This window comes from Engystomops pustulosus, chromosome 3 (assembly GCF_040894005.1).
Source record: "Engystomops pustulosus chromosome 3, aEngPut4.maternal, whole genome shotgun sequence".
NCBI lineage: Eukaryota > Metazoa > Chordata > Amphibia > Anura > Leptodactylidae > Engystomops > Engystomops pustulosus.
In genome coordinates this window covers 32,299,124-32,315,386 of record NC_092413.1, presented here as the reverse complement: position 1 = coordinate 32,315,386, position 16,263 = coordinate 32,299,124, and the positions used below count along the sequence as shown (strand labels likewise).

Genomic DNA, 16,263 nt, shown 5'->3' with positions numbered 1-16,263 from the left:
CTTAGTTATGTTTACACAATAAAGATTATTTTTAACCCCCTTACTTTACAATTTTACTCAGTTTTATTGCTGTTTTAGCTCCTTGTGTGCTGACAAAGTGGTTAGATTATGAGGGTCCAGGGTTTATCTAAACTTTTATTTAGCTTCTGAACATACACTAGTATCTGACACATAGAAAAAGAGACATGAAACAGATTAGAGATGAGAGATATATGAGATGTACATACCACACAATGACACACTCACCTCTGCTAACACACTTATAACACACACAGTTAGCCTGCTATATGCCTCCATCCTCTGCTATAAAGCTTTTTTTGCCTGTAGCTTGCTATAGCTGCTGCTTGCCAGCAAGAAATGTCCATCTTTGAGCTCATCTTGTAATGGAGGGGAGGGGCAGCGATTACACTGCTATGTGCAGACAGCCAATAGTTGTTGGTCTGCTTCCAGGACAATGTTATAATTATACAAATTAGAAAAAGATACAAGCATTTGATTGTCTATGAAGTTCTGGTTAATGATGGACTGAGTCCATCAATGTCGGGAGGGGTGGTACCCTCACCCCCATTGTCTTTATTGAACAATGTACATCCATGTTTTTAAATCCATTCCTTTGTCATGCTTTTTTGGCACTTTTTTTCCCCTAAAATCTTCTCTGTTACACTAGTACTGACAGGGCCGGCTCCAGGTTTTAGTGGGCCCCTGGGCGACAGAGCCTTAGTGGGCCCCTTCGTGGGCCGCCCTCCAGTGGCCACACTGTCCCCCCTTCCTCTGCAGACATGCTGCCCCCCTGCGAAATACACTGACCCCCCCTCCCCCTGCGGAATACACTGACCCCCCCCTCCCCTTGCGGAATATACTGGCCTCCCTCCCCCTGCAGAATACACTAACTCCCTCCCCCCCCTGCGGAATACAGTGACCCCCCTCCTTCTGCGGAATACACTGACTCCCCCCTCCCTCTGCGGAATACATTGATCCCCCCTTCCCCTGTGGAATACACTGACCCGCCCACCACCCTCTGGGAAAGGAAAAAACCTCACCTTTCCTGGTTCCCCCGGAGCAGCGCCTGCAGCTTCTTCTTTCTTTGGCCTGGGCCTCCTGTACGCGCCAGCTATCGCATACCGCGTGGAGCACAGCTTCGGAGGAACCAGGACAGGTGAGTTCTAGATTCTGCCTCTATGCTGCGCTCCGGATGAGCGCAGCATAGAGGCAGAAAAGTAAATGATCCGGATAGTGATCACTTGCCCGGGTTGGCCGGGTGCTGGTGCCAGGCCTGGGTACTGATTCTCCAGACAATCTAAAAATGGAAGAAAGTTTCCATTGTGGGATTTTCCTTCTGATCACAGACAACCCCTTTAATCTTGGAGCTGATGGAGCAATCAGACATTTACTGTTGGTCTGCTTCCAGGACTCCAACTTAATAATTATACAAACTAAAGAAAGATACAAGTATCTTTACAAGAGTCCATCTATGTCGGGTTTTGCCCTCCATTGTTTTTAAAACCATTCTATTTTGGTATTTTTCCCTAAAATCTTCGTTGTTAGATCAATACTGTTTCCACAGAAAAATCCAATAATGCAGCCTCTATAATACCTATTTATTTTAATGGAATAATACCTATAATTAAGCTAAAGATGCAATATCATTTATAAACATCTGCCAACCATACAAAACAAATAGAAGGTTTAAAGTTAGACTAAATAGTCTTCAAAGACTTACAGCTTGAATAAATCTGCACAATTTCAGATTTTTCAGTCTATTATTTTATAGTGTCACATTCTCAGGACCTTCCCAGTGGTATGACCTTCATATCGTGGATCAATGATGTCTTTTTTCCATCTTCCGAAATACTTTAGAAATATTTAGAATCTAAAAATCCTCACTTTTTTACATTTTAGGTAAGAAAAGCTGTGCAACAAGAAGGTTTTGACAGAAAGAAGCGAGGATATAGAGATATAAATGACATCGATATTAACATGAATGACCCATTATTTACGAAACAGTGGTATCTGGTGAGTATGATGCTTTTGAATGACGTGTTAATTAAAAGTTTAATCTGTAAATTTATCAGTAAATCATTTCTTAAACGAAGGCCGTGTTTGTCACATAAAACTTACATTTTCTTAAAGAGAACCCGTCATGCAAAATAACCCCCCTAAACTAAACATATTTTCATAAACTGCCATTAGAGAGCATTGCCTCTATCCCTTTATTGTCCCTCTACATGCCTGTAAACCTAAGCAATGAGGTCCTAAAGCTGTATGCAAATGACCTGTGAAATGTCCAATGAAGCATTAGCATATTCAAGATGTCCACTCTATAATGATGTGCTTCCTGGTGGCCACGCCCCCTGCAGCCTGTGTGTGCATGTGTGTGTATATAGGAGAGATACAGCAGCTCCAGGCAGCCATGTTACAGCAGAACATGTCAGATTCATGTGTAGCTGATGTCTGTGTCTCTCACCTGTATATTAGGAGGATGCAGCATGTCAGCAGATTCAGCACACACACTAGCCATGCTTTACTATACATTACACACAGACATGAGCAGGGGGAGGAGAGGGGGGGGGGAACAGGGGTGACATCACTGCCTCTGACCATGTGACCAGCCTCATTTACATGATAAAGAAAAGATGATTTTACAATGAATAATGTATGAAATAACTAGATAAAGGCTGGGATGGGATCCTTGTGAGCTGCTCCAACAGGTAGTGGTGACAGGACAAGTGACACTGACCTGATGACAGGTGTCCTTTAAGCAACAAGTTTTTCTTTGGTGTATTATGTTTTTTTTTTCTGTGTTTTTAGCCATTTTTATCCATCACTCTATTGATTGCTAGAACCTATTTAAATAATTGCCTTGTTAACATAAATCTTACTCAGTCCATGAATATCCTATATCCTCATTGTGACACCTGCTTTCTTTTGATGGTGGACAATGCAAATACTAAATCTTTAACACCATGTTTCATCAATCCTGCCGCAGCCTTCCCTATCTTGCACTCTGTGGGAGAAGGTTGCTCCAGTTCCTAGAGACAATGAGAGCCCTTAGGGAGTATATTGAAGTTGTTAATTACCATGTTATAAAGGTACTTGATATAAATTATGGTGAAGCTAAGCTAATGTGTACAAGTGTCCTAAACTGACTCATGTGACCAGCATTCTGACTCCAAATGACTTTCTTGTGGGAAGGAAGTCATATTACATATTAAATCCTAGATCAGAGGATGTTCCATTTGAACGGGCAAGTACTGTATATACTGGCGTATAAGACTACTTTTTAACCCCTTAAAATAATGGCTACAGTGGGGGGTCGTCTTATACACCGGATATACGGGGGCCGCACTGTGTGAGGTGTTTTTTTTTCCCCGTCAGCGCGCAGAGAGCCGCTTCCTGGGACCGCCTCGCATGCGCGGCAGTCCGCCTCTCACAGTCATTAGAAGAGGCTTAGTACGCGCTGACGGGGCGGCGCGCTGTATGCTAATGCAGCCGCCCTGTCACAGCGGTCGGCGTCACAGAGCTGGGGGTCACAGGCGGCACTTACAGAAGCATGTCGGATCTTCATTAATATCGCAGCTTACAGTTATGATCACCAGGAACTTGCTCTCTTGTTTGTTTTGCAAAGTTTTAAGCAGACTTTTTTTCATTTGGGAGAGGGGTAGTCTTATATAGTGAGTATATACCAAATTCTATATTTTTTGGGCAGAAGTTGGGGGTCGTCTTATACGCCCAGTCGTCTTATACGCCGGCATATACGGTATATATTGCTTTTGCGGGAGTTCTACATTTTCCAAAATAGTGATCATAATCACCTAGCCTAAAAATTGGTCATCAATATTTGGTTGGTGAAGATCTGACACTAAGGACCCTTACCGATCAGGGGATTCAGGTCACCTTTTGGGTCTGTGAAATAGAGGACACTGAAAACTGCAGATGACATTTCATTTAATTTGACTAGGACCAAGAGTCTTGACAGTAGACTCAATATAAGTTTCTTGGAAAAAACAATTATGATAGACCTCCCACAAAAAAAATCTGTATTTTTTGGTTCTCTATACGGATAGGTCAACAATCCTACTATTGTGTTAACATCCTTTAAGGATTATTAAAGGACATCGACCATCAGATTTACTGATGGTAGATGTCCCAAACTTACTTGCTCGTTAAGTCTATCAGGGGATGACCTCGCTTTTCTTATATCCAGGCATATCGGCATTCTTGTAAAAAGCACTTTATTCAAATATTCAAATGAGCCGGACATACTCTGGGCTATGTCACTGGAGCACATCCTCGGCTCCATTGCCTGGTAATATATGCATGTCCCCTCCGTAATTAATGCAGCATGGTCCCGCCCACCGATCGTGTCATCATGATTGCCGATGTGCCGATCGCCAATATAAGAAAAGCAAGCATCCCTGATAGACGTAATGGGCAAGTAAGTTTGGGACAACTACCATCAGTAAATCTGATAAAACATGTCCTTTGAGTTGCAGGATGCAATATTAGCTTTCTTGGTCAATGCATTTTTGATGACATGTTGTCTTTTCTTATAAGATCAACACAGGTCAAGCAGATGGAACTCCAGGACTTGATTTAAATGTAGCAGAAGCTTGGGAACTGGGATACACAGGAAAAGGAGTTACTATAGCAATTATGGATGATGGTAAGTGACCAAATGAAGTTATAGATAATATAATGAAGAATATATACAGGCGGTCCCCTACTTAAGAACACTCGACTTACATATGACCCCTAGTTACAAACGGACCACTGGATATTGATAATTTATTGTACTTTAGTCCTAGGCTACAATAAACGGCTGTAACAGTTATTAAATGTGTCTGTAATGAAGCTTTATTGTTAATCTTGATTCTTATGACAACCCAACATTTTTAAAATCCAATTGTCACAGAGACCAAATAAGTTCTGACTGGGATTACAATGATAAAATATACAGTTCCGACTTACATACAAATTCAACTTAAGAACAAACCTACGGACCCTATCTTGTATGTAACCCGGGGACTGCCTGTAGTTAAATATTGTTCTTACGGTTATGTTTTATATTATATGATTTTATAGTCTATGTTATAAAATCCATAATCTATGGACTATATTGCCACTTATAGATGTCAATGAGGTTATCCTAAGGATTTGCTTGTATGAGAGTTCTGAAAATAGCTTTAAAAAAACAGCTCAGCTATTTTCAGAACTTCTGTACAAATAAATGGAGAGACCGGCATGGCATGGCACCTTCTACCATTCACTCTTGGCAAAGCACTGGGCACTGGATAGATATAAATCAGATACACCAATAGAATATAGCTATACATTTTGGGATGGGAATAGCCCTTTAAATTAACATATCCAGTTTTTAATCAATTGTACCTTTATTACAAAGAATGAAAGATCGTACAGATTTGTGTTGTCAAAATTGGTGTTTATCTAATCGGCTTAATTGTGACTATATTTTGGAGTAATTTGTTTCATTTTACATAGATTTGGGGCAGTGTCATTGAATCTGTGCAAAGTTTATCAAAGTTTTGCAAACCTTTGGAAGAATCCCTCGCCTATTAGAAGCTAAATCACAAAATAAGACATCATCCCGGCTTTCTCTGTATTCTGAGACTTATTGAGGTTGTCATGGAACTTTTCAAAATGTTGCCCAAAAAGTTACATTTGATGATAACAATTGACTGTTTTTTAAAGGCAGTGCTAAAGCAGGAGTACATTTATGACAATTTGTGATCCAATATTTGATATGGTGCACTGGATAAATGCAGAGGTGCAGGTACCATGAGGCAAGTTGAGCCTTTCATCACAGTTGGAAAAACCAGCAGGATGGATGGGGGCCACATTATAAGTGTGGTCAGCTGCTATAAAGCTGAACCTGTTGATTAAAAAGAGTAACAGTAAAGTGCAACAGCTCCAGACCTGTGAGAAGGTGTCCAGCCTAGTGGCCCTGCATGGACCAACCTACGGTATGGGGTTAAGCGGAGGAGCCACTGGCAAAGCACACTCTCACAAATGCCAAAAGTCCCCAATAAAACAGTTTTAAAGGTCAGCGCTCTACTCCTATAACAGTAAGGAGTTCATACTATTCCAAAGGTCAATCTCACCAACCCTTTCAGGTCAGAAATGGAAGATTCCCTGGCCGTAGATGCTATACAAAGAAAGGTATGGATCATGCAGATCACCAAAGTTTAGAGATAAAAAATGTATTATTACACTCAGAAACAATGGTTAAAATTGTGCATATCAACATAAAAACCGCTTAACACCACGCCCGACCTAGGTTTTGCCTCTTCAGGCTTCTTCTGGGCCATCATGCTTTGGTGATCTGCACGATCCATCCAATCCTTTGTATAGGATCCACTCCCAACCTGGGACATGAGGGTAGATCGAGGTTTGCCGTAGAGTTTACATAGGAAACAAGGGATTGCCAGTGAATCTACCATTTCTGATCTTAAAGGGTTGGGGAGATTGACCTTTGGAATAGTACAAACTGTTTACCATTGTAGGAGTAGATCGCTGACCCGTTTTATTGTCTTTATCAAGTATCTTCATCTTCTCCATTGTTCTAAGATCTCACAGATATTCATAAAATGCAGAGCACTTCTCCGACAAGGCAGTAGGTGTAGTTTATATGTGTCCCGGGAGCTAACATCAATATTATTAAGGTATTATCTCTGAAACACAAGAATGAGGAGAAATATCAAGGCTTGTACAGTGCTTGAGTTATCAAGTTAATTTCCATTTACATCTTCCAGTAAAACAATCCAATTTCTTGCCATTTGGAGGGCATGACTCAAGTCGTCCTCTTGTCATTTCTACCCTGATAAATGTCTGTGTTATGCATAAATTCAGCGCATAAACTGTCAGGTAGAAGCCATTCCACTTAATCCTCCCAGGTCTCTTACATTTGTCCTCATTTATCTCTAGAATGCATGTGTTTTTTTCAGACTTGTTTAATAAATGTCTTTTGATTTCAGGAATAGATTACCTTCACCCAGATCTCGCCTCAAATTATGTGAGTATAATATAGTTCATTATAACATTTAAAGCCTTTTGTAGTTAACACATTCATTCATTATCAAAAGAGTCTGCCGTGGCCATGTAAAGTACTGAACTTCTGATCTTTTGTTATAATTGTAGTGGAGATGGTAGCACGTGTACATAAGATGGGGGGGCACTGAGCGACAGGCTCAACATAGAAACAGATAACACAGAAAAGAGGGGTGTGTGATAATAGGTAAAAAATAATACACTGAATAGAGGCGTTGTAGTGTAAAAGTTCTCTATAATATGTCAAGTTTTAATTTAAATTTTTATTGTAGACATATGCTGGTACATTAGGATCTTTTGCTTTTTACTTACGTTTTCATTTCTCTCTATATGGTGATAAAATGTTGTAGTGAAACACCGCAACACGGGTGAAGTGTGGGCCCTAAACTCTCCATCAGCCTCTTTCCCTGCCTACTTACATATCTTGCTTTAAGCTGACAACTAGGCGGCAGTCCCTATACTAGCTGGAAACACATTAATAGGATGAAAGACAAAGTAAGTTAAAAAACAAACTACACAAAATCAAGTCAGATCAAATCGGAGTAAAACCTTGAGTGAGGCGAAGACAAAATCAAGAGGCAAAAAAATTATAAATAGTATAGGGAGATATAAGAATAACCAGGTGTAAAAAAAAGCAGCTAGTGAGCCAAGATAATATAATCGCAGGTAAGAAGTCAGGACAAAAGCAGGTTTAAATGGAGTGTACCTGCGCTGTCCATAAAGTAGAATGGTGCAGCTCTTTTTCTTAAAGGGGTTTTTCCATGAAAAAAGTTCTCAAATGTTAATCCTCTAGAAATATCTACACAATGAAGATCAATTTAACACCTTACTTTACAATTTTACTCAGTTTAATTGCTGTTTTAGTTCTGCTACAACTATAAAGATCTTATCTTATCTGTAGTTTGTAGAGTGAGTCTCCTCACACTGCTGCTTGCCAGCAAGAAGTGTCTGTTTGTCAGCTTGTCTTGGAATTCAAGGGGGAGGGGCAGGAGGCAGAGAGACACTGCAGTGTGCAGAAAGGCGAAGCTATTCATGGGAAGAATTTGCCATGCCCGACCCTAGTCAGAAGAAGATTTATGGTAGGATTGCGAGGCAACTGAAATTGTATACACCAGGAATGATTGAGGCAGGTTGGAAATAAATTTGTGAAATGCTGTATTTTTGTTAATAACAGTGAATGAGAGAATTCATTATTTTGTTATCTTGAGTATAGAAGACAAAAAAACTGGGCACCACTCCTGAACATGAAATTTAGATTTATTTTGACAAACTGTGTCACAGGACGTTTCAACCCCCCTGGGCCTTTGTCAACCACACTATAGTATGTATGGTGTAAATAAAATGATGCTCCATGTAGTAGTGCGGCTGCATGTTTTGTATAGCTGTGGTCCTTTTACTCACACCATACAGACTTCAGTGTGTCTGATGAAGGCCCAGGAGGCCCAAATGTCCTGCGACACTGTTTGTCAAAATAAACCTGAATTGATTGTTAAATCAAGAGTGGTGCACAGATTTTTTTGTCTTCTGAGTAATTCGGGGTAGGATCCTGAGCTTGTTGCACATGCCCCTATCGAATGTGGAAACTGTTTAGAAAACCAACAGTTATCCTGAGTATATTTAAGTATCTTTTCTTTGAGTAACTCCCCCCTTGCCCAAGAACTTCTTATCCAACTATGACACAAGCCTAGAAAACTGAAAGCTGCAAAACCTTTCCCCTATAGGAAAGTGCCCTTAAGCCAAGTTTTCCTTGTGGTTCCGTTTTATTATTTTACTTACGCCTAAAACTACTTTTAAACCTCATGAGTGGACTAAGCTGTCTTCTTGGACTGGTTTCTTTAGATTATCTTAGGAGTTTGTTCTATGCCAAGTTTATCATAGTGGCAGCTTGGTAAATGTGACATATGAGAAATTAATGTCAACACTAATGTCAGAAAAATGTTGTAAAGTTTTGCATAATTTTGTCCCAATTGCTCAACATTAGCAGTTTCCTTCAATGATCCCTTCTTGTCCAGGTAGCTTTTTGTAGTGCATTAGAACCAGAACAGTCATAGATTTTATCCCATGAATTTATCACCCATGTCACATGACTCTTGTAGTATTTAAATCATCTACTAATACTCCTGTATGATGTGGGGGGGGGGGGGGTGTTGAGATGTAGCACTGACTGCTTTATATTTGTAAGCTCAAAAGAAATTGTGCTAGGTCTTATTTATTTATTTTTTGGGGGGGGGGCTTATTTTCAGGAAAATAGGGTATTTACAGAATTAGCTCTTGAAATTCTGAAGTAAATATTTATAGAGATCCATCTATAATGCTGCGTGCGGCGATTCACTAGGAACATGTACCAGAAATCATGAATCTGTCGCTTCCCCGCACTGCTCAGACAAAGTTCACCATCTTTTTTGTGGTGCTCCTTTACCATAGGGTGTGCGATTTGAAAGTTGAAAGTTAAATACGGTGCTCGGTTCGAATCAGGCGGACCATCTGACGACACGCCCCCTAACTTGTGTCGCATGGAGACCAGCGCATCTGGGCGCCAAAGGGTCGCATGCAACAGAATCTCAGCGCAGACACTTCTTAAATACCTGTGCAAGCCGTTTTAGCCATGAAAAACGTGCTCGGTCAGACAAAAGTGCATCGTGTGACCCTTAGTAAGTGCGCTACATTGAATCTTCTCAAAGTCTTCCATTTTAATTCCTTCCTCGAGTACACAATAATATTTAGAGGCTGAGCACATGTGAATAAGACAACAATTGCTCTAATTTTAGAAAAGTTACAATTTTCATTAGTTACTTCCACAGCAGATGTGCTCAGGCCGTCGTATTGTGAAACCATTGTCACTAATGATTAAGCTATTCAGGCTACTTGAACCGAAGCTCATCTAAACCAAATTGAATGTGAAGTGTAAAGATTTGATGTGTTCAAGCTCTATTATTTATTAAAACCAAGTGGTTTCTTCATAGGAAAACCTTTATTATGCTTAGTAGAGAAGCTGCATAATTTCCAGAGACTGCCAAGCCGTCACTGTCCTTCTAATGATAGGAATAAAATTTAAATAAATCGAGTCCTTTCCGTGTTTTTCCCCAAGAGCTTCGTGTTTATGTCATCCATTTTACATGGTGCATATTTTTCAGAGCAAAAATGTCAAGACTATTAAATTCCGTAGGTTATTGGTTTCCAAGAAAACACCATCTCCACACTCAAATTCTTTTGAAGTATTAGATAAATATTAATGATATGAATAATGCTTATGATTATATAATATTTAAACCAAGAAATAAATAGTTTTTTTTATAAAACAAAATCTTAATATAATATAATATAATTGAAGAGAAGTTTTAATAAAATATTGTAAAAAATTAATACTCCAATTAATTTTCATTTACTTTGTACAAATTGATACAGTATTGGAAATTACTAACCAAAGTAGGGGAAAAATAAGCTAAAGCTCAGTGTTTCAGACATGTGGGAGTGGTCAGTGATTGTGGTCCAAAAGGATAGCGCACTGAGAGGTAGGTGTATGATAGGTTTTACTAAAGGTCTTTCAAACACAAAACGTTTCGGGGTGAGGGATCCCTTTTTCAAGTGAACAAAGACCTTTAAGGAATCAAAATGCCTTAAAGGTCTTTGTTCATACGTTGTAATGTAGAAACAGGCATCCAGGTCCTTTCTTTTATCATCTTAATAATCGTTCTTACAGTAACGTTCCTCTATGCATTAAGGATCTCTCCTTTTAGTCAATCATCTACCATCAGCCATTGCAATAATCTTCGAGTACAGTTCTTAACTTACTCTTAGGGGATGTATCAAGTGTTGGCACATTGTGTGCCAGCGCATGATGTTCCCCCACCCTCACACTGCACTGGATATATCAAGAGGCCTCGGTTCTTGGTTTATCCATTGCCTGACCATGCTGCTGGATAATCCTATGCCAGGCCCTGCAGGACACAGCCTACTCTCTGCCTCTCCATGCCCATGGTGTGGAGGTGGCATAAAGTAAGGAATAGTCGCAATTCCTGGCTGTGAGCCAGGAATTGCGACTTTATTAAGGCTTGCACTATAATATATAAAAACTGAATTGTGCCTAAAAAACACAGTTTTTCTCTTATACTATTTTCAAACATTTCATCAATAGGATCAGTTCAGCCTGAAGTGTTCCGTTAAGATAATTAAACCAACCACAATTTTCTATTCATTTGATTACTTATGGCAGGGAACTGCTAGATAACCTGAAATCTAGATTTTTAGCGCATTAGATTAGAAAGAGCAACTTAAAGTGCATCTACCACCAGGATGAAGGACTGTATGCAAATGAACCTGAGGGGTTCCAGGATCCATAGGTGTTAATGGAGCCTGGAACCCCTCAGGGTAATTTGCACACAGTCTTTCATCCTGGTGGTAGATGTCCTTTAAGTATGAAATGAACAGGTGAGAAAAGTAAACTTTGTAATATACTTAGTTATGAAAAGTGTCTTTATTTCTGCTTCTTTCTCCTATAGTGAGCAGTATATTTAAAAGCCTTTTGAGGTCTGTCCACTTCAGATAAATGAGGCTAAACATGAACTCTTTCCATATTTCTCTTGATGATTCAACACTGAAGTTAAGTCATTAGGGCATTGTCAAGGACCTTTATCTCTCAGCTGTGGATACAGGACAGAAAGTTGATTCACACAAACTGCTTAAATTAGAAAAATGACTCAGGAATATATTTCTTTAATAAAACATATATCAAAATGTATAATAAAATAATAATAAATAATAATTATTTTGTGCTTGAGTATAAAGAAACCATAGAAAATATATGAGATATTCCGTATCTGGCAGACAAATCACAAGTCACAATCGTTCCGTATATCAAACATTGGGACTAATATTTATATCACGGCTCACTTTCTATTATAGGGTGAGGAGATTAGACTTTCCTGGCAATGCTTTCTTCTAACATGTAAATAGCTTTTATGAGTGGATCTACAGAAAGCCGCAAGGTGAATTCAGAGAGGTGAATTTTTCACGTTTTTCAATTTAGCAAGAAAATGCCATTTATAGGAAAATACTACTTTCTCTTTCTATCCGCTCAATGCAATATATTCCCTAGAACTGATAATGCTAGGGATTTCCGTGTAATCTGCTTCTAGGCAATGACTCTTCTGAATGACAGAATGGAGTGTCTCATTCATCATTGTAATATTCAATTCACATGCAACCTAAAGACAATTGTTTGTCACTAGGATTGAAAATGCCTATTTCACTGGACTGTGGGTTCCCATGCAGTATAACATAACAAATACCACTAACACATGTTTCTATATGCTTACAATAGACACCAATAAGAAAGGCAGGACATTGGGGCTTATTTATTAGGGGCCCGCGGCTGCATTTCTGTCTGGATTTCCGACTTTTCGGGGATCACGCCACCGGGACAGGCATTTAGAATTGGATTATGTCGCACACGATCGGATTTTGGCGCATCGCCGTCGGCTTTCATGCGACAGAAATCGGGGGGCAGGATGTCAGACAATCCGACTGATTCGGACAGAGCGCGGGATTTAACATTTAAATTGTGTCGCAAGACAAAGCACTTACATGCACCAGGAAGAAGAAGGTGAACTCCGACGGACCTGAGCGGGGAAGCAACACATGCTGGAAATCGAGCGCACAATCTAAGTGAATCGCTCCGAGCGTCGGACAATGCACAGCAGGGATCGCGACAGGACCGGGTAAGTAAATGTGCCACATTGTGTTTATTTTTCTTTTGGTATTTTTTCCTTAAATTGGCGTATTTAGGATTCCTAATTAACGGAAATCTACCATCAAAATCCATCATAATAAACCAGGGGCACTAACTCATAAATCCGGGCACCGTGACTGTGGTAATCTCCTTATATTTCTTATCCATGGCCTCCTGCCATCTAAAATCAACATTGAAAATTAGGCTAATGAGTCAGAATGGCTCTACCAGAGCCCCACCCTCTGTATGATATGATCTCACAGCAACACAGAATTTCAGCACACAGTGGGAGTGGGAATTTTTCTGCACAATTTAACAGCCTGTTAGGCTACTGCAGGGACGGGCTATGGTAGAGCCCTTTTGGTTCATTAGCATAATTTTAAAAGTTGTAAGTGTTCCTGGCTTATCATGCTTTATTTCCATTAATGGGGTAGTCTCGTAAGAAGCTAGATTGCTGGGGTCCTATACCATTTGCCATCATGAAAAAGCTAAGTTTCCTATTTGTCCAAAAAGGTGAAAGCTCCATTTAAATAGACACTACAGCCAAAAAAAGTTTCATCATGTTCTCCTTGATGACATTTCATATTTTAGTGTCTAGTATTTAGTTTTTTTGCTTTCTAGTTATTATATCAAGATGCTTACTGATAGGATAACTATGCTTCAGTCTATGAAGTTCTATACACCCCATCAAGGGCATTACATCTTTCTATATAATGGATTGTACTACCCAAGTTCCTATTACAGTTACTGATAACAAGGTAGGTTCCTGTTAAACAGTTAAACACTCAGCCTTCCTGACTGTATACTTATGATATGGTGAATGTAATGATTTACATGGCATTTGTTAATTAAATCAAAGACCACTGTGCACTCTGTAAAATGTTACAGATCTAAAATTTCCTCTTTTTGAGAATTCTTATAGGACACTAAATTTTAACATCACAACATCATTGAAGTTGCAAGCTCCAAAAATATATATTCCTAGCAGATTTGGTAGTAATGTTTCAACCAATATATAGGTTGCTGTTTCACACTATCGATGATGCTGGAAGAAGACAGTTCTGTCCGTAGTGTAATGGCTGTCCCACACGGCAGACATTGCTTCTTTGAAGTGCATAAAGTTGCACCAGCAAAGAGCCAAGATGAGCTTTCTGTTTCCCTCTTGAACGATAGTATTTGCACCTCTACTGGTCACCAATTAATGACTAATCCTTAAAGGGATATTCTCCTCTAGGCATTCACATTTATTGTAATTCATCTGAGTTATTGTATTTCTTCAATTGAATGTTTTCACAAAAATGTACCTTTGGGGTGATCATTTCCCACATATGTAGCCATCTTGTAGTACAAACGAGTAGGGCAAACAATATGGATATGACCATTACCACACACGGTGGCCACACATGCATCTACCACTGAAAATAACAAAAAAAGGCTAGAAATACTCACCTCCCCTTCTCATCATCTTGATCCCGGAGCTGTCCGTCGTTAGCCTTGACACACCGGGATCACCTAGAAAACAAACCTATAATTAGTAGCACGGAGAGTGGGGACAAGATGTTCGGTGCTCTGGACTGCTAATTGTTCACTCCCCCCCCCCAACCTCCTTCTCCCATACGAGGGGCATGAATTCACACCGCTCATATGACATCACCTCATTCTCCCATGCTCTCTGCATGGGAGATGGAGGTGGGGAGGGCAAGCATAATTGGCAGCCTGGAACATCGGACATCTTGTCCTCACTCTCCGTGCTCCTGGGATCAAGATGAAGAGGAACGTGAGTATTTCTAGTCTTTTTTGTTATTTTGAGTGGTTGATTTCCTTTAAGGCGCCCGGCCACTTTCATTACCTTCAGTCTTCATTACCACAGGACTGCTCTAGGACTTGCAGTAACTCCTGGACATTTTATATGCAACAATTTGTTTCTTTGTGCAATCACTTGAGCAGTGGTGATAGTATCCAAGGACAAGAATCTTATTTCTAAGGGACAACTTGGCTAAATTTTTGGGAAATTATCTACAGAGGTACATTGTTTTTAGTAACATCTACTTGAAGAAATATATCTATATGGGAAATAAATTAAATACCCTAAAAACAAGAATACCCTTAAGCCTGAAATCTCCCTTTATATGACCTCAGACAGCACCTTTAATAAGAATTGTGGAAGCTATAGAGAATACTTTTTAATAGTTTACACCATCCCCACTTTTGGACAAGCATGTAACCTAATAGTCTCCAAAGAGAAATGACTCTCCAAAACGAATCACAAAAGATGATGTCTGTATATGGATGCTTTTTTATGTGGTTCATACAAGAAGATGACTAAGAGGGGTTTAAAATAACTTTTATGATTAAGATATTTGTCCTTTGCAGTACCTTGGTATGGAATGTTCTCATATTCACACACTAATATGGGAAGAAGAGAAGGCACCTACTGGATTAGCGAAGTCCCATAATGACTTATTTCCTGTTTGTGCTGCTGCTTGGAATTCGTGGGAGTAAATGTCCTCTAATTATTTAAGTTACTTCTTGAGACATGTACATGTATTGATCTCCTACAAAACAGCATTAAACAGGTTGTCTCACGAAGACATTGTAAACTGAGCCCAGTCTGCGAACCACTAATCGACGTTGGGCTGGTTTCTAGAACCAGATTTATTTCCTCTTTAGCTGTAGACAAAACATAAAAACATAAGGTTGTAGACTAATTGTGGAGGGTGCCAGTTGTCACACCTAGGGTGGATTCCAAATTGGACTTTGATCAGGATTAACATCCTTAAAATGCAATCAATTCATATTATCCGATAATCATATTTAGCTATAACAGGTGTTATCTTAAAGCGGTTGTACGAAGTTCAATTGTTATAGCTCTACTACAGGATCGGTGGGTCATCAGCCCCCCCCCCCCCCACCCACCCATCACTAGACTGGAGTCCTGTTCTCACTTATTGAATAAACTAATCAGTACTATGGGAGCATCAGAAGGTGATAAGCGCAGCACTCAGCTATCTCCGGAACTATGAAAGAGACTGAATGGAAAATCTGGAGAGGAAAGAAGTATTACAAGGAAAGGGATAAAAGGAAAACATGGCAACAACCTACAACAGTGTTTGTGATAAATGATACATGTTCTGTAAGAGAACAGCAGTTTATTTCATCAAGTTAAAAATATAGCTTGAACATTGCCATAAAATAGCAACTGACCTAGGCGTTTCGTTACATCTCATGTGTAGGAATACACAGATGGTTATACAGACCTTGGGGAAAAACTGTGTCCAGCTGAAGTATTGGATACTTCAGCTCAATAAATTTCGAGAATTAGGAACTTCTCATATTTTGATGTGTGTCCCTTCGCTGATTCCGCTGCACTTGTAAATTCTTCTTTACTCCTCCAACTTCCTGTAATTTCTGTTAGTTTGGGCATTACTTTCAGCTCAGAACGATCAAACTGACAATAGGTAGTACAATTA

At 39.6% G+C, this 16,263-nt stretch overlaps 1 protein-coding gene across 1 annotated transcript in view; it reads left to right on the top strand.

Moving 5' to 3' along the window:
- PCSK2 (proprotein convertase subtilisin/kexin type 2) overlaps window positions 1-16,263 on the top strand; it is a 138,793-nt gene that overhangs the window by 73,415 nt on the left and 49,115 nt on the right. Inside the window, exons 3-5 of the mRNA XM_072140428.1 lie at window positions 1,900-2,013; window positions 4,555-4,663; window positions 6,993-7,030. Of these exons, the coding sequence (XP_071996529.1) occupies window positions 1,900-2,013; window positions 4,555-4,663; window positions 6,993-7,030 (261 nt within the window). The remainder of the gene's footprint in view (window positions 1-1,899; window positions 2,014-4,554; window positions 4,664-6,992; window positions 7,031-16,263) is intronic.